The sequence below is a fragment of the Podarcis cretensis genome (assembly GCF_951804945.1).
Source record: "Podarcis cretensis genome assembly, chromosome: 16".
In the NCBI taxonomy this organism is placed as follows: domain Eukaryota; kingdom Metazoa; phylum Chordata; class Lepidosauria; order Squamata; family Lacertidae; genus Podarcis; species Podarcis cretensis.
The window spans coordinates 1802886-1824674 of record NC_137186.1 but is presented as its reverse complement, the minus strand read 5'-3'; the positions used below and the strand labels follow the sequence as shown (position 1 = coordinate 1824674).

General features: G+C 45.0%; 2 protein-coding genes and 1 long non-coding RNA gene across 9 annotated transcripts in view; 1 reads left to right on the top strand and 2 right to left on the bottom strand.

The window, feature by feature from the left end:
* Positions 1-21789, bottom strand: part of LOC307205585 (uncharacterized protein) — a 64282-nt gene that overhangs the window by 21516 nt on the left and 20977 nt on the right. The window lies entirely within an intron of this gene.
* On the top strand, positions 1462-13019 carry LOC307205847. Of its 2 annotated transcripts, XR_013834111.1 has the most exons (6): positions 1462-1826; positions 8919-9239; positions 10216-10436; positions 11355-11605; positions 11898-12765; positions 12857-13019. It is a non-coding gene; the product is annotated as an uncharacterized lncRNA (long non-coding RNA). The 2 variants fall into 2 exon arrangements; XR_013834112.1 differs by lacking the exons at positions 1462-1826; positions 12857-13019 and adding an exon at positions 2634-2648 and having other exon boundaries at positions 11898-12025.
* Positions 10123-15889, bottom strand: LOC307205633 (SLAM family member 9-like). 2 transcript variants are annotated; one of them, XM_079958276.1, is made up of 6 exons: positions 15517-15889; positions 13513-13854; positions 13068-13367; positions 11956-12081; positions 11343-11523; positions 10123-10838 (listed from the first exon to the last, which is right to left on the bottom strand). In XM_079958276.1, exons 1-6 carry the CDS (start codon positions 15587-15589, stop codon positions 10673-10675), a joined length of 1188 nt encoding a protein of 395 aa, XP_079814402.1. In that variant the 5' UTR covers positions 15590-15889; the 3' UTR covers positions 10123-10672. The 2 variants fall into 2 exon arrangements, with proteins under 2 accessions (XP_079814402.1, XP_079814403.1); XM_079958277.1 differs by having other exon boundaries at positions 11423-11523; positions 15517-15888.

Here is a 21789-nt window from a genome sequence, read left to right as displayed (position 1 = left end):
GGGGAGGGGGAGCTTTCTTAAAAGAAGAGAAGTTTCACCAGGCTCCTGCTCACAAAATTCGTGAAAATTTCTCGCCAGGAATATAGGGAGCCTCAGGTGTGGCTGCTGCTGGTGGAGAGGTTGAAAGAGTGTGCTTTAAACTGCACTTTTGTAAACCAAACATGAGTTCTGTATATCCCATTGTTGTTCAGTTCCAAGTCTTTAATCCTCAGCATCGTCTGGTTTGCCATGTCTAGCCATGGTCCAAACCGGTCAGTGGGATTTGGGTGCTCTGGTTTCCCATGTCTGTATTCACTAAACCTAAGGCCAAGGCCACCAGTTTTTGGGCGGAAGTCCCATTCAATTTTCTCTACTGTTATTCCTTGGGATACATTGGCAGGAAATGAGAGAGATCCTTCCACGATCCCATTCTCCTGATAGGCTGGATTCTCCACTGCTTGGCTTAACGTGCCTAGTGTGGGGGGGGGATACAAAGAGAGGGGCAAATTAGTATCATTATTGCATCCATATCTATTCTTAACCAAGAGGTCCCAGGGCAGATTACAAAAATTCAAATATTAAAAACAGTTAAAGCAGATTGGAATTAAGTTAATAGGGAGAGTCCTATGTTATGCAAGTTCTAAATGGAATTCTGAAGACAGGAGTGCCTGGCATGCTCTGGTCCATGGGGTCACGGAGAGTTGGACACGACTAAACAACAACAACAAATGGAATCCCAGCCAGAAGTTGGCTTTTGCATTTTGGACCAGCTGGAATTTCTTAGCTGTCTTCAGGGGCTTAAAATAGCCTGAAGACGGAATTTCTGCAAGAAAAATATCCTGTTTGCTTCTTTCCGGCAGTGTAGCAAAGGGCTGCATCATTTGCAGAGGATATCAAAACTTGAAAAACCCAGAAAGAAAATTGATCCAGGTAAACATTAAAAGTAAAATATTTAAAAATAAAATACTGAAGTCTACTTGATGTAGTCCAGAGAGTGTTATAGCTAGCATAAATGTTTAAGGACAAACACTATTGCTGGTATGCATTCAGTTTTCTCCACAAGCCAGAATTAAACACTAGACTGGCTCCAATATTTCTGACCCAGGCATCACTCTGAAAAAATATCTCCATTCCTTATCCTGATGTAGCAAAGTGATGTCTGAACCTCATTCATGAATAAAATGATCTTTAAATCCAAGGTCAAATCTCAGGGAAGCAAACAAGCAACACAAAATAATTTGATTTATTCCACGTGTTTTATATTCCATTTTATTGTAACTAATCCTCAACGGCCTTTGCAAAATCAGAGCAGTACAAAACTTTTATGGAAAATTCAACAGAGAAAGCTCTAAACCAGCACAAAGTTATTCTAAGCAGCAAGGATGGAATCTAAAATCAAAGCACTTATGTATGTATGTATGTATGTATGTATGTATGAAATAGAGATGAAGCTAATACCAAGTTCAGAGAAGAAATTGTTCCACCAACATCATCAAAACCCTTTTCTTGCTCACTTTTTTAAACACCATATCTTTGTTTTTTATTGTTCAATGGCTGACAGGTTCCAGGACAAAATCCTGCAGGAAAACCTTTCTGCCCTGAGAGGCATTCAGCTTGACATCACTTACCCTGACCCATGTTTTTCTCCCATTTCATCTACACCTTCAGGGATGATGATCACTCTCATCAGACATACAGATTATCCCCCAAATTCAGCTCAGTAACAAAGGTCACACACATGAAATTAAGCTGTTGAAAGCCTTCTGCTGAAGCATCCTTAAAACCTGGTTCCATCGAGGGTGCACTGGAAGGTGCTTCAAGCTCAAGAGAAGAAGCCCTAACTGAGTGTGAGTAACCAACATCAGACCAAACTCACAATCTCTCTCCCGTGTGCATTGAGGGGTAGTAGTGGGGTTTGCAAGCAGTCAGGGACGTACCAAAGGAAGAACACAAGAATATTCTGAAGAGGTGGTCTCTGAGAAAAATCCAGCATTGTGTCTCTGCTGAAGTGTAGTGAGCCATGATTCGCTGGCAAGGACTGGAAGTTAACAAAGGGCTTCTGTCATTCCCAGTTGTCTCAAGAGTGAAACCAAATTGCTGAGAGGAAGAGAGTACAGCCCACACGGGCAGGATGTGGTAGTGTTGCAAATTTAGCAACAACAAAAAGCATTCTCATTAACCAGATGCTTGGGGAAAAGTTCACAAAAGAGAAGAAGCAAAATTCACAGATCCCAGAACCTGAAAGGAATGTTCACATGCCCCTGAACCCCATTTTTTGAGGGGTGGGGGTGGGGGTGGGGCCCTACCCCATATCCTATATCTCCATGATCAGGAGACTTTGTCCTTCAAGCCCAACAATCGTTTCCTTCTATGAAAATTATCCTGCTTCCGCAACACGCATCTCTATGTGTGATGATGACATAATACAGTGGTACCTCTGGATGCGAATGGGATCTGTTTCGGAGCCCCGTTCGCATCCTGAGTAGAACGTAACACATGACTGCGCATCTGCGGGTCGCGTTTTGCCACTTCTGTGCATGCATGTGACGTCATTTTGAGTGTCTGCGCATGCGCAAGTGGCGAAACCTGGAAGTAATGCATTCTGTTACTTCCGGGTTGCTGTGGAGTGTAGCCTGAAAATGCTCAACCTGAAGCATATTTATCCCAAGGTATGACAAACCTATCAATTCTGAAGGAAATCAGCCCTGAATGCTCACTGGAAGGACAGATCATGAAGCTGAGGCTCCAAGACTTTGGCCACCTCATGAGAAGAGAAGACTCCCTGGAAAAGACCCTGATGTTGGGAAAGATGGCGGGCACAAGGAGAAGGGGACGATGGAGAACGAGATGGTTGGACAGTGTTCTCGAAGCTACCAGCGTGAGTTTGACCAAACTGCGGGAGGCAGTGGAAGACAGGAGGGCCTGGCATGCTCTGGTCCAGGGGGCCACGAAGAGGCAGACACGACTAAACAACTAAACAACAACAACAATGACTGTAGGTCCTACAAAATGAGGAACTTAGGAGCACAGGAAGCTTCCTTATACCAAATCAGACCATTGGCCCATCTAGCTCAGTAATGTCTAACACTGACTATCAAGCAGCTCTCTGAGATTTCAGGCAGGAGTCTCTCCAACCTTATCTGGAGAAGCTGGGGATTGAACCCAGGAAGTTCTGCTTGCAAGAACTCTGCCACTGAGCTACAGTCCTTGGCCCATTTTGGGATTGAACCCATGGTTAGCACCATATTCTAACCCCGGGGGTCAGCAACCTTTTTCAGCCGTGGGCCAGTCCACCATCCCTCAGATCATGTGGTGGGCTGGACTATATTTTGGGAAAGAAAATGAATGATTTCCTATGCCCCACAAATAACCCAGAGATGCATTTCAAATAAAAGCACACATTCTAATGTAAAAACATGCTGATTCCCAGACCGTCCGCGGGCCGGATTGAGAAGGCGATCAGGCCACATCCAGCCCATGGGCCTTAGGGTTAGGGTTAGGCTACCCCTGTTCTAACCAACTGAGATAACTGGCCTTTAATTTGGGTGTGCCCTCTGCAAAATATGCCTTGCCACCCCTCCCCACAAATCAATACATACAGCGTGCCTTGCAATGGAGTGGACTCTTCATGGGACATTCTGAAGTGGGGGCTGGATGGTCCACCCAGCAGGGATGTTGTTACTGGGTTTTCCATGCTGACAGAGTTATATCACTTGAATGCTACCTTACACCAAGTCAGACCCTAGGGGTCCATCTCCTTCTGATCAATCTACAGCGACTGGCTGTGGGCCTGATTTCTTGAGGCTTTGGGCAGAACATCCACCATCAGTGACATGAGGCTGGTGCAGAAAATAATGCTTGTTGGAGCAAAAAGACAGAAAGAAATGGCACTCTAGCCTAAAAGGGAAGTAAAATTGAAGCTGGTGGGCCAAACAATGGAAACTGCCATGGTTGGGGGGGTGCTGGGGGGCTGTGATCAAAGCAGGAGGGGCTGAACCAAGCAAGGTGGAGCCCATCTCATCTGACAAAGGACATTTGTGAGGAGGATAGAGGATAGCTTTGAAGGCAGTGAAATGCTATTCGTGTGGACGTCTAGGCCATATGAAGAGGGAATGCAAATATCCCAGGGCCAAGACAGAGCAGCGCAGCGGAAGCTCATCGCGTGGAAAGGTAAAGGTAAAGGTAAAGGTACCCCTGCCCATACGGGCCAGTCTTGACAGACTCTGGGGTTGTGCGCCCATCTCACTTAAGAGGCCAGGGGCCAGCGCTGTCCGGAGACACTTCCGGGTCACGTGGCCAGCGTGACATCGCTGCTCTGGCGAGCCAGAGTCGCACACGGAAACGCCGTTTACCTTCCCGCTGGTAAGCGGTCCCTATTTATCTACTTGCACCCGGAGGTGCTTTCGAACTGCTAGGTTGGCAGGCGCTGGGACCGAGCAGCGGGAGCGCACCCCGCCGCAGGGATCGCGTGGAAAAGGCCAGAGCAAAGGCAAAGGTCCAGTGTCCAGGACAACGCAGCCCAAAGCAATGGTCTCACGCTTCACTCCAAAAGTTGCAGAGGTCCAGAAGACGTCTAGATCTTTCTTCGTTGTTGATTCGGCTGCAACCCATCACATGTGCAACGATAAGCGACTGTTCGTGTCTTTTACACCGCAGGAAGGTGCGATTCACCAGGCGGATGACCACACAATCCCCAGTAAAGGCTACGGAACTGTTGTTCTTCACAGTTTGGACTTATCGATACAGAATGTACTTTATGTGCCAGATGCCAAACATAATCTGCTCAGCGTTGGACAGCTGAATGAGCGGAAAATTGACGTTTCCTTTAAGAACAAAAGGTGCATCATCACAAAGAAAAAATGATTATGTATTGTATGCTGAATATGTTGATCGTTTATATGTTTTGTATTATGATGATGTTGTGCAGGATGACACTTGTTGCATTGCAGGTTCCAACAAAAGTTTGCATGCAGAATGTATTCATGATTTTCCTCGAAAATTTGGTCATTTGAATTTTGAGGCAGTATCTAAAATGCCTGCCTTGGTTGAAGGTATGACTATTAAACCCTGCAGGTACCACATGAAGTGCAAGGCATGCGCAGCAAACAAGGTGAAAATGGCTGCGAAAGGTAAGGTGTCTAGTAGGCAAGCTACAGAACCATACCAAATTGTTCATGCTGATTTGGTTGGACCCCTAGCGCCCTCTTTGGGTGGAAATAGGTACTTCATGGTTCTCATTGATGCATTTTCCAGGTATATTTATGTGTACAATCTCAAGCAGAAATCAGAGGCTTTTCCTAGGTTCAAGGAATTCTGTACTTGGTTGGAAAATGTGCATGGTAAGAAGATAAAAATTCTTTTCACTGATCGCAGGGGGGAATTCACTTCTCAGCAGTTTGAAGCTTTTCTGTCTGAGAAAGGAATTCAACACGATTTGTCTAGTCCTCGCTCGCCATGGCAGAATGGACTTTGCGAGAGGGCAAATCAAACATTGCTTCAAGGGTTAAAAACCTTGCTGCATGATGCCAATCTTCCAGAGAGTTATTGGGCCGAATCTCTCTCATGTTTTGTTTACAGTTATAATCGCAGGTTATCTTCAGCGATTGGTTGTACCCCCTATGAGAAGATGTTTGGCAAAAAGCCATACATCAAACACATGAAAATTTTTGGTTCTGACATGTGGGTTCACTCACCACAAAACTCCAAGTTAGACAAGCGTGGATTGCATGGTATCTTTCTAGGTTATCAGAAAGGTTCTTACAGAATAATGATGACTGACTCTAAGACTATTAAGCTCACAAGAAGTGTTGAGTACAATGCCAAGTGGGGGGAGAATGTGGGAATTTTCCAATGTTACCCTGATGACAGTGATGAGACTGAGGATAGTCAAAAGCAACCACAACAACCCACACCCACTGATGAAAGTTCTGATTCCGAGTCTGAAACTGAATCGGGTGATTCAGAGGATTTCAAGAGTGCGAAAGCCTCTATGCGACCCTCTGAAAGTTCTGATCAGGAATTGGAAGAACCATTGTTCACAATAGGTCACTTTTCTCCTAAGAAGGAAGAGGAGAGTGTTGAAGACCTAAGGCTAATTCGCAGGTCACAAAGAGCCACAAAAGGCAGACCTCCAAAGAGATTTGCTGATGAGTTTGCTAAGATAGCAGTAACAGCTGTTAAAAGCTCCAAGAAGGTATTTGAACCTTCAAGTTTCCAAGAAATCCAGGATTTAGATTCAAAGGAAGCTGAGCCATGATTAAATGCCATGAAGACTGAGCTTGATTCCTTGGAAAGGAACAAAACATGGGAACTTGTTCCAGTAGTTCCAGGAATGAAACTGCTTGGAAGCAAATGGGTCTTCAAAGCGAAGACTGATCAAAATGGCAAAGTAGTCAGACACAAAGCCAGATTGGTAGCCAGAGGTTTTGCACAGGTACCAGGTGAAGACTATCACGAGACCTACTCACCCACAGTGAGGTATGAGAGCATTAGGCTTATGCTCAAGCTAGCTGCAGAGGAGAATCTACACATTAGTCACCACGATGTAAATACAGCTTTTCTGTACGGATCTCTAGGTGAATCACTTTATATGCTTCCACCTGATGGCGTACAGGTAAAACAGGGATTTGTTTGTGCTCTGAAGAAGTCCCTTTATGGTCTCAAACAAAGTGCACGGTGTTGGCACACAAAACTCACTGAAGTATTGTTTTCTCTAGGTTTTAAGCAAGGGAAAGCTGATCCATGTGTATTTGTCAAAGAGGAGGGGCAAAAGAAGCTGTATTGCTTGTTTTATGTTGATGATCTATTATTCTTTTGGAATGATGTCACAATGTACAATAACGCCCTAGCTCAACTGAAAGAACACTTTGACATGAAAGATCTTGGTGAGGTAAACAACTACCTATCTCTGGAAATAGAAAGAGATCAAGATGGTAACATTCTAGTACACCAGTCACGGAAAATTGCTGATGTGTTAAGCAAACTAAACCTGATGGATGCTAACCCTGTAGACACACCGATGACAACAGGTTATCAGGTAGATGACACTGAAGAAGCATTTTCTGACACTACACTGTACAGAAGTGTGCTAGGCAAGCTAAACTTCATTGCCAGATGTTCAAGACCAGACATTGCTGTTAGCTGTAATTTGCTAAGCAGACAAGTCAACAATCCTACTGTTAAGGATTGGAAAGCTCTGAAACGCATAGTGCGGTATTTGAAAGGCACTATGCATTACAGACTGAGATTTAACAATCAGAAGTCTGGTGGTCTTGAGATATTTGCAGATGCAAGTTTTGGAAGTGACACTACAGACAGGAAAAGTACGTCTGGAGTTTGCTATATGTACAATCAGGGTCTATTTGATTGGTCATGCAAGAAGCAAACAACAGTTAGCTTAAGTACTTGTGAAGCTGAACTGAATGCACTGTCTTATTCACTCAAAGATTGTGAATGGTTGTTACAATTGTGCAAAGACATGAAAATTCCTGTCAAATGTCCAATCCAGGTTTACCAGGACAACAAAGCATGTTTGGCTTTGCTGAATTCTGAAGGTTGTAAGCAAAGCACGAAGCACTTGCAATTGAAGTTGCAACATGCTAGGGAACGTATTCAGAAGGGACTCGTAACGGTGTCCTATATGCCAGGTGATGAAATTCCTGCTGATGTATTGTCCAAGGTTGTATCAAGGGATCAACACTGTACCTATGTGCAGAAGTTGGGTTTGTACTGATAATGTACGAACATGCTGCCCAGTGATGTTCACAGAAAGGGGAAGGATGTTGGTTTCTGCTCTCTTCACTGTGCAGCGAAGTGCTTGTCACGAGACAGGTGTTTACATTCCACAGTCAATTGCTGTTGGGTTTTCCCACGGGAAAGGAGACTGGATGTGACGTACACTGGTTTCCTGTTTTTCACTGTTCACACTGGCTTTCTCTCCGTGCTTTAGAGGAGAGAGGATGCTTTCTCTGCTCCGGCAGAGGCAAGATGTTTTTCTGTAATCTACCAGCTTTGAAATGTAAATAAAGCAATATAGAGTATGTGCACATATTCCTCATCATTCCGCTGTGCACGGGACACTGCTAAAATCAACAAGTCCAACATGGTCAAGGCAGGCTAGGTCAGACACAGGGTGTCAGGCAGGTTCTGGCAAACAGCAATGTTGCTCCCGCAACCTGGGGCGGGGTCCAACAGCCTTTTATCTTTGTTGGGTAACAGCCGGTCCTGATCCCCCAGTGACTCACCTCCCTGTCTCGCCCGAAGGTGAGCACTCCTCCTGCGAGTACTCAGGTCTCTCCTTCTCTCAGACCTCAGTCTCTGCAGCTTGGGAGATGTCGGTGGGTTACTAGACTCAGAGACCGCCTCAGCCTCCCCTGACCCAACCGGTAGTGGAGCAGCTGTAAGTGCTGGCCCAGCTGGAGGCAATGAGGGAATCCCCGCATCTGGAGCCAGGGCAGGCTCAGGCCCCTGACTCGGCCCAGCTGGTGCTTGTTGCAGGGGTACCTGTGCAGACTGGGACTCTTCAGGATCAGGCCCCAGACTTGGTTCAGATGATGCCTGAGGCAAAGGATCCAGTGCAGACTGAGACTCCTCTGGTTCCAAGTCCGAGCCCGAATCCCAGGCCATCCCAACAGGACACCTGAAGCCGACCCAGGGGCCTCCTTCCATGTGTCCTCTAGACTGATTCCTTTGTGGTGTGCAGGTGATGCTCCCTAGTGTAGACAGAATGTGGATCCCAGATTGTAAGGGTTACCAGCAGCATTGACTATTTGAATGGGTGATGGATATTTTGCCAAATGCAAAGGCAATGACTGGATGCAGGTTGCAAAACCTGCAACCTCCTTTGCAAGGAGGAAGCCTCAAGCGTCATGGGCCGTGTGCCTTTGTCATTTTTTATTGGGACATAAGTCTTCCCTCTCTCCTTTCTGTTTTATAAATAGGATTTCCAAGTAATGCAGTGCACAATCCTTACTTGCGTCGGGTGGGTGGGATCCTTGCTTGCTGTAAACATTCCCTCAGTAGAAGCCGTGGAAAGAACTAAATGGGAAAAGCTGGTTTGGCATTTCGGCTTGCTGAATTCAGGGATGAAAAACCGGAGGGGTCTAATCCAACAGACAGATTTGGGCAGAGGCTGAAAGTATCCAGCAAGACCACTCTGCGGATCAAAGATTTGGAGACAGAGGACAGTAGAGCATATAAAGTTTGTGTGAGATTTGTTACAAAAGTGTTTCAAGATCACACCTTCCTCCTTTATGTATATGGTAAGTAAAAATTTCGCTGTTTGGGTCTACTAGTTGTGAAACATAAAACAGGATCTCTTTAGGGAAATTTATAAAATGATAGCCGAGTATAACCAAACACGGTTCAGCCTAAATCAGTTCAGCCCCCCCCCCCCCCGGAATAATGACTGAAATGGACATCCCAGAAGGTGCACCACAAGCAAGCTTCACCGATGCAGCACTAGAGACGTGTCAGAGGCAAGAAGATGTGGTCAGATAAACTTCAGAAATAGATGCAACCTTAACTAGTATTTGCTGGCCTGCTGTTTTGCACCTAGGCTCTCTGACATTTAAACTGCAGGAAGAGGGTTTGTTCTCACAGGTTGATATTTATAACACAGCTACAACAACGGCTGATATCTTCTATATCTGAGACGTGGGAGGAGAAAGCCAAGGGTGGACTTACGGCCACAGGAAACAGTCAGCGACCTCAACATCCATCTCTCAGGGCCCATCCATACCTTGGCTCAGTGTGGATTATGAACCCCTTGTGCATCTTCTAATTCCCCCCTTGTCCATTCGGCCTTCTCCTTCCACTTCTGATGCCCCAGACTTTCTCATCCCCAAATCTGCACATGTCCCATGCAATCAATGCAGCTCTTCTATTGAGATTTCTAAAGCATAGGGGATCTCTGGCTTAGGGAGAAGAAAGCATAGGGAAGCAGGAGTTGGAGGAGAAGGCTGCATGGATGAGGGTGGAATTATAAGACGCACAAGGGGTTCACAATCCATATTGAGGAGAGGTGTGGATAAGATCCAAGTCTGTCCTCTTTTGCATTTTCTGCATAGGAATTCAGAAAGCTGCCTTAGACAAAGCCAGACCTGTGCTAATGTCTCTATACTGATATTTTCTTAAGAAGCAAACTGAGCCATTGGAAAGGTTTATTTTAACATTTATAAGAAAGAAGGGATCAGTAACAACTATGTTCTCGCAACCTTTTTTTTCCTGGGACTGTAGTTTTAAGGAGATTATTGCTATGTTCTTCTTTGGACCTGAGAGGGGTGTCTTTTCAACTGAGCAGCTCAGGACCTCAATAATCACTGCCCAGGCTTGCACCCCAGAGAGGTCACTTCGGTGCTGCTAACACATTGATGGGACTTCACCCCCGGAGGTGCACTCCATTGTCTCTCAAGACAGCTGGATGCCAACAACATCTCTTCTTGCAACAGTACTGTGAGGTAGGTCAGGTTGAATGACAGTTGATTGCCCAATGCTCTGGCTGAGAAGCTATAGAAATCCTGATCTCTGTGGGCTCTACTCCATCAGGCTGTCCACTGGGTCTTTTAGTTGTTATTGTCATCACACAACTAGGAGTCAGAGAAATCCTTTTTGATCCATTGCTGTTCACCCAGAGATCCACCAGTAGTTCCCAGTCTACCTTTTGCCCACCAGACCACCAGCTCTTCATTCAGATCTACCCCACAAAAGCTCTCTGTTTCAGGGCTGAGGCAATGGAAGAAGTCAACCTTTGCTCCCAATAGCTTGACCTTGTTTCAGTGATCTGTTTGGATCTGGCTGTAGATAGTTGGAGAATTTGTTTCAGGATTCTGGTCTGGGGTTGCAGAGAGATTACTGACTTCCTGAAATGAAAAGGAAAAGGAAAAATGATGATAGACAGGGTATCTTTTGCTTGTTTACATGGAAGAGCTAGAAGGGAAGGAGACCCACTCTTCAGCCAGGGGAAATTAGCTGTGTGTGTGTAAAACAGGAGTGGGGATCAGGCAAAAGGCAGCAACTTCTTTCCTTTCCTTCATTCATTCATAAAATTTTTACCTGCCCTTTATTGTAAGCTCCCGGGGTGAGTAGATAAATCTGGCTATTGTGTTGCTTGTAGCTATCAATAGCCTTATCTTCCTTTTCCATGGAATTTGTCTAATCCTCTTTTAAAACTATCCATGATGGTGGCCATATCACTGCCTTTTGCCATGGTGAGCTCCATTGGCACTGAAGAAGTCCTTTGTTTTGCCTGTCCTGAATCTTCTAAAATCCACCTTCATTTCCCACAAGGTCTATTGTTTTGAGGGCAGATTTATCCCAATCCACTTTCTCCAAACCATGTATAATTTTAAACACTTTTTTCTCACCTTTTCTTCAAGCTAAAGAGCTCCCCAAGTGCAGAGTGTCTCTCTTTTAGTCCCACCATGCAAGACCATCTCGCTCTCACCTGGCTCTCATCCCCTTCTGAAGGGATCCATCTTTTGGAGAACTCTGCGTAGTGAAGCCCAGGACTGACATACCCCTCCTCTCCTCTCACAGAAGCCACAGCTGCAGGGGTGAGACATTAGACAAGTTTATTTGGTTGCACTGAGAAGGCCTGCCTTGCAGGAGAAACCAAAGGAAGGAAAAGGTGTTTGTGGCTATGCTGGCGGGCCAAAGATGGGCAAGGAAAGGAAGAGGAGTTGGATTTGATATCCTGCTATAGCACTACCCGAAGGAGTCTCAAAGTGGCTAACATTCTCTTTTCCCTTCCTCCTCCATAACAAACACTCTGTGAGGTGAGTGGGGCTGAGAGACTTCAGAGAAGTGTGACTGGCCCAAGGTCACCCAGCAGCTGCAGGTGGAGGAGCAGGGAATCGAACCCGGTTCACCAGATTACGAGTTCACCGCTCTTAACCACTACACCACACTGGTAGGAAAAGGTGTTTGTGGCTATGCTGGCTGGCCAAAGATGGGCAAGGAAAGGAAGACATCCCCTACCTCTTTCAGATAGATCTGTCCTGCTTTTCTTCCATAGCCAGAACCCCAGACCTGCTACCATCATGAGGAGAGGCACAATGGCAACGAACCAGAGCGGAGGACCTGAGACGGATGATCCAGAGCTACCTGCAGAGAGCCACAATTGTCCATCAAGAGATAATTGACAGCAACTGCCTCTGTGCCCCATCCCAGGATAAACATGGTTAAAAACACCTGCCTTTATGAGCTGCTGCTTCTTCTTAAGGAAGTATTTGGGTTCTGTTCCATCACTATAAGCCAATCCAGGCAGCACACACAGATTACGGGCTTTATTTTATTTCACTTCATGAATGTATATTGTTATGTACTGAGTGGAATAGGATTCAGAATGCAGCAGTCTGATTGGTCCTAGAACAATAGGGTCCAAAATGCAGCAGTCTGATTGGTCCACAGGAGCCACCCAATCCAGCTCCATGTGGAAGTGAATCCACAACCTGATTGGCCTACAGGAGAATCCCGGAATTAGCCAATCACGTGGGGCCCATTGTATAAATAATGTATATAAAGCAGACATTCTGGGGGAACTTCCATTCCTCCTCACCACTATGAGCTGAATAAAGAGCATGAAATCCATTCTCGACTCTGAGTATATTTCATATATACTGCTTAATTGTTGGGAACCTCAAAATGGTTTGCAAAAGGGGGGGAACTCAATGGGTGACTTTGGGTGCCTGCCGCTGCGTCTTAGCCTAACCTACTCCCCAGGCTTATGGGGGTTAAGTAAGGAAGGAGACAACAATGGACAGCATCTTGAGCTCCTTGGAGAAAAAGGTGGGACATAAACACAACAAACAAACAAACCATTGTTAAACTTATTTCATAATATATATACTGCTTGATTGTGAAAACATCAGTGTCAGAGCCCTTGCTGTTTTAGATGCCCGCTAAAACCTTTTTAAAATTTCTGCAGATGTGCCCAGCCACATATTTAGCTGCGTATACTTTGAGTAGTTTTTCTACTAATGCTTATTTTATCTGTGCATTATTATTAATTATTTTATATTATTGTATGTACTCTGTTTAGAAATCTCTATTTTGTTTAAACTGGATAAAATACATGGAGAATGGCTCACTGTGGGTTTTGCAGACATCGAGCAAGTTGAAGGAGTTGCTCCTCTGTTCAGCTGGATTGGTGACCAGGCAGGTGTAGGTGGGCTCTGAAGAGTTGAGCTTCCAGAACAGGTGGAGGTCCCTGCCGTTCTCTGCGAGGTGGTACCTGTCTGACCCATCGTCTAAGTCCCTGAGGGGGTCCCCTCTTTTCCAGGATACATCAAATCCCCTCTTCCCAGGCACCCGACACTGTAGGGTCACATTGCAACCATCTGGAGTCTTGGAGACATCTTTGTGGAGAATCTTTGGCTCTGGGATGGGCTCTGTTGAAAAACATATGAAAAAAGACACATCCTCTGTGCTCCTTTCCCCAAGAATGCCAGTAACTTGATAGAACCAGCGCTCCCGCGTCCCTTCCTACGGCCAATTCCACAAGAAACAGATGAGGATGGCAAAATAATTACTTACCATATACAGTGAGGCAGAGTTTATGATCTTTCAACGTTCCTGTACTGAATGTCACACGAACTCCATATATTCCACTGTCCTCCATCTCCAGATCTTTGATCCTCAGTGTGGATTCATTGGCAATTTCTATCCTCTTCCCAAACCTGTCATTTGGATCTGGCCGCTCCAGCTTCTCATTCCTGAACTTAGCAATCTGCACCGTTATGCCATTCCACTGAAAGTTCCACTCAATGAAGGCCAATCGTTCTGCTGATGAGACATTGGCAGGAAGCAAGACGGATCGTCCCAGGATCCCGCTCACCTGATGCAGGGTCGGATTCTGTGATGAGTTGCTTACAGCACCTTTTTTTAAGGAGTGGAGAGAAAGAATGGGAAAGGTGGCAAATCAATCAAATGTCTACTGGATAGATGCCTACAGGGAGCACAGAATCAAGCCTTAATCTTCTGTATTCTTAGTAAATCTTGGTATTTACATAAGCTCTTTGTTAGATTCTGATGTTCTTTAAACAACTATTCCCAACTCTACAGTTCTAGGATTCTAAATCAGTTGAATTGATGAAGTAGTTTTAATTGGATTTTGAATAAAGGTGCAATTAATTGTTACTGTTTCGAATGTTGTAGTGTTATTATCTTCCTTATTTTCTACATCATGCAAATTGTTATTCTGAATAATGCTTTTTATAGTGTAGAGGGCACTGCAGTTGAACTTTTGGAACCAACCAGCGGTGGCCCAAAAAACTTTGGGAAGTGCATATCTAAATTAAAAACTTTGTCTTTTGAAGTTGATGCCATCAGTGAAATAGCTATAATTCTTTCAACAGCACAGAAATGAACTAGAAGTCAGTGCAGTGAGTTAAAAATTGCAGGGCATTTATAGCAATGCTGTTATGTTTTCGAGCCAGTTGTACCTTCCAAAAGAGTCCTCCAGCTCAGCTGTAAGTGATAGCTGAATCATTATCCTCTCTACATCCAGAAACATTTAGCTCCCATGTGATTTCCTAATATCGAGACTGAACCATAGTCAGGACTCAGGACAAAGCATGTCAATTCTGCAATTATGAAAACAAAGCGAGCTACAAACAGGGAGAGTCAGAAAAGCTAATCAAACTCGCAAATGACATCCTAGAGGACAGCAAATCTGATTAGATCCTGCTATTTACATGTGAGGAATTTGAACCCTGTGAACCATGGAAGTAGAAGTAAAACTTTAGTCACAATTTGCTAGCAAAGGAGGGTTCTTTCTCTGCCTCTAACTGCCATGTTTCCACTCAAATTTACCGTATTTCATGAAAAAACTAAAAATGCTGCTTTTACTGATGCAGGAATTAAAGCTGGGTCTACCATTTTGGAAAAGTCAAAGTATTTCAATAATATTATGTTTTGTAATGCAAATTATATATTTTTATTGTTATTCATTCATTCATTCAACCCAGTAAGATATTTTTATTGCTATAGACTTGAAGCTTAGAAAGAAACCCAACCATAGTTCTGTTCTTGAAAATGAACTAAAAGGATAGATTAGTAAGATTCTTCTCAGCAAAACTGAAGATGTTTCTATCTAACAAGATTCTACGACTCTGTGTCAACTTTATTTCCCCACAATTAGAGAGAAAGGTTGGGAACTATCAGTCTTGCAGCTTGATAGATCTGCATAAAGAAACACAAGCTTTACGATAGACTACTGACTCTACAGCTAAGCCCACCCCTGATTTCTAGCCCATTCAACTTGCCTTTCCTCATCCTATTCGCTTTTTTTCTCCAGTAATAGAAGTTTGATTCACCAAAGGTCTCCATCTTCACAGCTCCATTGTCAAAGGTTTACAAGTGATCAAAGAACAGAAGCTGAAGTCGTGGTTACTCCTTGCGGCTATGGAGCTGATAAGCGTCTATCTATCTCCTCGTTGCAAAGCATGGAAACATATATTTCTGGTTTCCTCCTTCAACACCCACTCCCCATTAAAAATTCCGATGTGTTAAGGCTTTAGCAAGCCTTGGTCAACTTACCAGAATAGGAGCAGATTAATGTGCAGCAGAGAAGAAGGGTCTTGAGACTTTTGCTAGTGCACAACACAGCCATCCCTGGCCTCAGGTGTGGGGAGCTCTCCCACTGCACACAAACCCTTTGCTGCTCGCTTGTTTCTTTAGAGGAGGCTGTGAGGAGTCGTGTCCTGTGGGGCTGACATAGAACTCGCCAAAGGGGTTTGTCCCTTTTGGGTCAGCCCTTCTGGGTTGGACCGAAGGCAAAGGCACCACCTCTTTTTCTTAATTGTTTCCCCTGGAATGTTTGTGATCACTGCTGCTCAACAAGCCAACCCTCCAAATCCAAATGGAAGCAGAAAACTAAACCCAAGGTACCATGCTGGAACTGTACATTAAGAAATGATTAACTGAAGGTAAAAATAGAAACTAGGGGAGTATTGAAAAAAGGAGGTCAGAGTGTGGAAGTGAACCCAGGATAAACTTCCTACCTTCCCACAGGTTATAGCAGTGGGAGAGGCATATGGAGACCTTTGAGGAATGGTCTCCTGAACCCAAGGTAGGGACAATGTCCCCCAGAAGCCTCTGCAAACAGAAATTCACAGCTGATAACTTACTATTTTCACAGCACCACCATCACTGCAGTGCTTTGTACTTGTGTTAACACAAGTGTCTCTGGGTGCACAGATGTCCAAAAGCCCCCCCCCCGAAAGTAGGCTTCTAAGAAGTACTATATTTCTATTCTATTGTAAACCAAAATGGTTGTGAATAGTGGGGGGTTGTGTGATGAGACTAGTTTTGTGTAGTGTGAGTGGGTTCAGTGATTGCATTAAAGGTAAAGGTAAAGGTACCCCTGCCCGTACGGGCCAGTCTTGACAGACTCTGGGGTTGTGCGCCCATCTCACTCAAGAGGCCAGGGGCCAGCGCTGTCCGGAGACACTTCCGGGTCACGTGGCCAGCGTGACATCGCTGCTCTGGCCAGAGCCAGAGCCAGAGCCGCACACGGAAACGCCGTTTACCTTCCCGCTGGTAAGCGGTCCCTATTTATCTACTTGCACCCGGAGGTGCTTTCGAACTGCTAGGTTGGCAGGCGCTGGGACCGAGCAGCGGGAGCGCACCCCGCCGCAGGGATTCGAACCGCCGACCTTTCGATCGGCAAGTCCTAGGCGCTGAGGCTTTAACCCACAGCGCCACCTGCGTCCCAGTGATTGCATTACATGGTTGTTATTTTGGAGTGATATTTAGGGATTTCAAAAATATTTAATTTTATAAAATTTATATACAGCTTAATCGCAAAAAAACCCCAAAACAACCCAACAACCTCAAAGTGGGTTTACAAACAAGAGTAAAATAATAAATTTATCAGTCGTAGCAGCTTAAAAACAGCTGTTTGAAACATTCAAAAATAAAATCACTTATGAAATATACTGCTGTTACATTGCATTTTGATGTATCTTGCTATATCTTGATGTTTTCTATATGATTTTTTTCATGGTTCTTTGTTATACATGATTTAATGAGATTTATTTAATTACATTGTTTGAATTGTGGATTGATTATGAGCATCACTTGGTTTTGAATGTGGGATTTCTATTGTATTGCTTGCATTGATTTCTTTGTCACTGGGAACCTTGAACTGCTTAGAGTTTCTGTTGAAATGTGAATCGGAATAGAAATGAACCAAAATAAATAATCAGTTGCAGCATGTATGTATTCTGCCCACTGGGGAAAATCTCTCTACAAGACCAAAATGATTGGTGATGCCTCTAGGGCAGATGGGAGGGAGGAGGAAGAAGACCACCAGTCTGATTCCAGAACTCACAGGAAAAGCAGCAAAGGGTGAGGCTGGGCTGCAGGACCACAGACAGCTCAGAGTGAGCACCTTTATCCAACAAAAGAGGAGAGGAGACTGAGGCCTTCATGCCTCTGCTGCCTTGTGAGAACTTCAGTGCGGCCAACCCACTAGCCTGAAGATGGGAGATCCTCCTTCACTTCAGAGCCTACCTCCTGGGGCACTCCTGGACTGATGATGTGCAGCTGGAGGCATCTGGTTTCTTCTGGTGCAGGAAAAGATGTCCATGAGGGTCTAAGCTCTGGCCCTATAGGCCCTGGTGGTCCAGGAGGTTCTTCTGGGCATCCTTGTCCCACCACTTCAGACACACTGGTCTCCTTATCTTCCACTGCCATCTCTTAGCCCTAACCGAAACCCAGTTCCCTGTCTGGTGCCCTCACAGCGTCTGATTCTGTGCCCAAATCACTGCTGGATACAGAGGTCACAGTGACAGCCAGGAAGTAACTCCAAGACTTCTTCATCTAAGAAAGCATCATCTGAGTCCATGTTCTTATTTCTAGGAGTCCCAGGCTGTGGACACAACAATCGGCTCCCTTGGTTACCTTTCGACACATTTATCTGCACTTTCTGGCTCTTTGGAAACCATCAACCCAGTTTGTTTTCTGTTGCTGTTGCAACCAGCCCACAGCAGAAGGAAGTGGCAGAACGGCAGGGAGGAGAGATGCTCAGAATGCTCTCTCTCTCTCTCTCTCTCTCTCTCTCTCTCTCTCTCTCTCTCTGTGTGTGTGTGTGTGTGTGTGTGAGAGAGAGAGAGAGAGAGAGAGAGAGAGAGAGAGGGAGAGCTTTGTGTTTGCCTGATTCATTGTTCGTGTTAGCAGTATTTCTGTTAAGGATTTGTGTTAAGCGATTGTCTGATATGTGCGTTTGAAATGTATCTGTTAGGAACGTGTGACTGCATGTGTGCAGTTTTGGGGTGTTTATAAATGAAATACTTAGCTTCAATATATATATATATATATATATATATATATATATATATATATATATTTCCACAAAGCAGCTTAGACCATACAAAATAAAATCAACACCAGGTTCTGGACACGAAAATACAAAAATGTTGCAGAATACAAAAAAAAAAAAAAAAAATCAACATGCATTTCAACTAAAGCATAAACCAGTGTAAAAAGTAGGGTACATAAATAGATTGTAAAACATAACACAGATCACCAAAAGCATATTAAGACATAAATGCCAATAAAACCCAAAACTGTTCAAGACAGAGTGGAGCAGCACAGAGTCAACCAAAGTGGTAGATGGTATAAAACAAAATAACTTCTCCGTGAAAGAGCTGGAGAAAGTCATGCGTCTTCTGCATATGAAGCTATGCAGAAAAGCTATTTAGAAGAAGAGAAGAAGAGTTTGGATTTGATATCCCGCTTTATCACTACCCAAAGGAGTCTCAAAGCGGCTAACCATCTTCTTTCCCTTCCTCCCCCACAACAAACCCTCTGTGAGGTGAGTGGGGCTGAGAGACTTCAGAGAAGTGTGACTGGCCCAAGGTCACCCAGCGGCTGCAGGTGGAGGAGCGGGGAAGCGAACCCGGTTCATCAGATTACGAGTCCACCGCTCTTAACCACTACACCACATTGGCTCTCTATTTATCTTGTGAACCATCCTGAGACCTGCAGGTATAGGGCGGTGTACTAACTAACTAACTAACTAACTAAATAAATAAATAAATAAATAAGGTGCTAAGGCAGACTTTAGTGCAGAAGGAGTTCTGCAGTTCAGGGGCTGCCATACAGAAAGGGGCTCATCCAGACCACCACCCACTGAGCTTCTGACAGTGGTGGAACTGCCAAGTGGGAATGCAGGAAGACATCCTTTCCCTTCCTGCCTCGTCTTTATCGCCTGCACCACTGTTTCCGTTCCACTGCCATTCATCTTCCACCCAAAACTACACTGTCTCACTGCTGGTAACGTAACGTTCGTAATTGCATTAAGTCGTTACATTTTCCCACCCCAACCCTTTCAATGTGTTGGAGGAGGAAAGCAATGCAAATGAGGAAAGACCCGTAATCAATTGCAAATCGTTTGTCCTGGTTATATTCACTGGATTGCTCTCCGTTCCAGACATGGGACAAAGAAGTGGAAGCCAGCAATTTCTTCTTCTGTCTCTGTCTCCACTGGAATTATTGGACATCCCTTGTGTCAAGAGGGCGCCCTCTGCTGGCCTTAACACCTGGGAGGGTCTGTAGAGAAGGAGCCATTCTTTCAGAAATTTGGGGCCTCCATCAGTTTCAACACTAACTGAATATAATGTATTGTGCCCAGAAACAAAGTTGTATTATTATTGTTGTTGTTGTTGTTGTTGTTGTTGTTGTTGTTGTTGTTGTTATTATTATTTTATTTATACCCCACCCATATGGCTAAGTTTTCCCAGCCACTCTGGGCAGCTCCCAAATGAGTGTTAAAACAATACAGCATTAAATATTAAAACTTCCCTAAACAGGGCTGCCTTCAGATGACTTTTAAAGACAAGATAGCTGCTTATTTCCTTCACATCTAAAGGGAGGGCGTTCCACATGGCGGGCGCCACTACCGAGAAGGCCCTGTCTGGTTCCCTGTAACCTCACTTCTCGCAGCGAGGGAACTGCCAGAAGGCCCTCGGAGCTGGACCTCAGTGTCCAGGCTGGACAATGGTGGTGGAGACGCTCCTTCAGGTCTACTGAACCAAGGCCGTTTTGAGCTTTAAAGGCCAGCACCAACACTTTGAATTGTGCTCAGAAACGTATTGGGAGCCAATGTAGGTCTTTCAAGACCGGTGTTATGTGGTCCCGGCAGCCGCTCCCAGTCACCAGTCTAGCTGCTGCATTCTGGATTAGTTGCAGTTTCCGGGTCACCTTCAAAGGCAGCCCCACATAAAGTGCATTGCAGTAGTCCAAACGAGAGATAACCAGAGCATGCACCACTCTGGCAAGACAGTCTGCATTCAACCAGTTGCAACTAGTGCAGCCATTGTAAACCCCCTGCAATGAGAGCTCAAGTGCCTCAGTGTTCCTCCACAATCCTCTTAATAGACTGACTTGGTGTTACCTGCTCAGACAAACAAACATCATAGCAACAGCCTCCCCTTTGAATTCTCTCCCCCCTCCTTCAATTCTTCATACAAAAAGCCTTCCTTTCTCTGTATGCCGTGTGGTTCCAGTGTTCTGGGAAAGGGGTGCTATTGTGGACAGGAAGCAGGAGAGCAGAGAAAGGTTTCAAAAACACTCTGCACATACTCAGAGGCAATGTCCTTGTTCTTTCACTGTAGGAAAACAAAAACAAAAATCCTTTGTCATTCTGTGCATTAACAGGGCATGAACCTGTCTGTCACCCTCCTTTGTCTAGTTCTGTCTATCGCTCAGTTGGGTTTCCAGTTGCTCCACAACAACATTCAAGTGACCTCAGTGAGCACTTCAGTTTCAAATATTCTGATTATTTCTAGTTTTAGTTAAGTTATTTATTTATTTATTTACTTGATTTGGAGGGGAGCAACTCCCCCCTCCCCACGGCTATGCACATAGTTGTTATTGTTGCATTTCTTTTACTGCCAGAACATGAAAAAATGCTTGTGGGAATTTCTGCCTCATGTCTGGCCAAAAGCACTGAATTTGGGGGGTGTCATTTGCTGATCTGTCTCAGGCAACAGAGTAGCCTGTAACAGCCTAACAAGGAACTCAAAGTTTAAAGAGGGCTTGAGGTTTGTTTTTAAAAGGGTCTAGATTAAGGTTACCAGACGTCCCCGTTTTCCAGGGATGGTCCCCAAATTTACAAATCAGTCCCCATACAAAATCCATTGAAGCTGAAAAGTGTCCCCGTATTCATTGGGGGAAAATCTGGTAACCTTAGTCCAGATGGATGGTTAAATAAGTAAATACTGTATTGCTTTGATCATAAGCTATTACTCTTAAAATGAGATTTCTTAAATTATGGCTTCTCTAAGAGAGCCGGTGTGGTAGAGTGGTTTTAGTGTCAGACTAGGACTTGGGAAGGGACACGGGTGGTGCTGTGGGTTAAACCACAGAGCCTAGGACTTGCCGATCAGAAGGTCGGTGGTTCGAATTCCCACGACGAGGTGAGCTCCCGTTGCTCAGTCCCTGCTCCTGCCAATCTAGCAGTTTGAAAGCACGTCAAAGTGCAAGTAGATAAATAGGTACCGCTCCGGCGGGAAGGTAAACGGCGTTTCCGTGCGCTGCTCTGGTTCGCCAGAAGCGGCTTAGTCCTGCTGGCCACATGACCCAGAAGCTGTATGCTGGATCCCTCGGCCAATAAGGTGAGATGAGCGCCCAGAGTCGGCCATGACTGGACCTAATGGTCAGGGGTCCCTTTGCTAATCAGAAGGTCAGGGGTTCGAATCCCCATAATGGGGTGAGCTCCTGTTGCTCAGTCCCTGCTCCTGCCAACGTAGCAGTTCGAAAGCACGTCAAAGTGCAAGTAGATAAATAGGTACAGCTCCGGCGGGA

What these genes read in the sequence shown, in the direction of transcription:
- LOC307205633 (XM_079958276.1), bottom strand. Translation starts at nt 15,589, where the DNA reads ATGGCTGTGTTGTGCACTAGCAAAAGTCTCAAGACCCTTCTTCTCTGC. An exon ending in ATTAATCTGCTCCTATTCTG is followed by an intron (nt 13,855 to 15,516) that starts GTAAGTTGACCA and finishes CCTTAAAAAAAG; the next exon opens with GTGCTGTAAGCAACTCATCA. An exon ending in CGATGTCTGCAAAACCCACA is followed by an intron (nt 12,082 to 13,067) that starts GTGAGCCATTCT and finishes GGCTCTCTGCAG; the next exon opens with GTAGCTCTGGATCATCCGTC.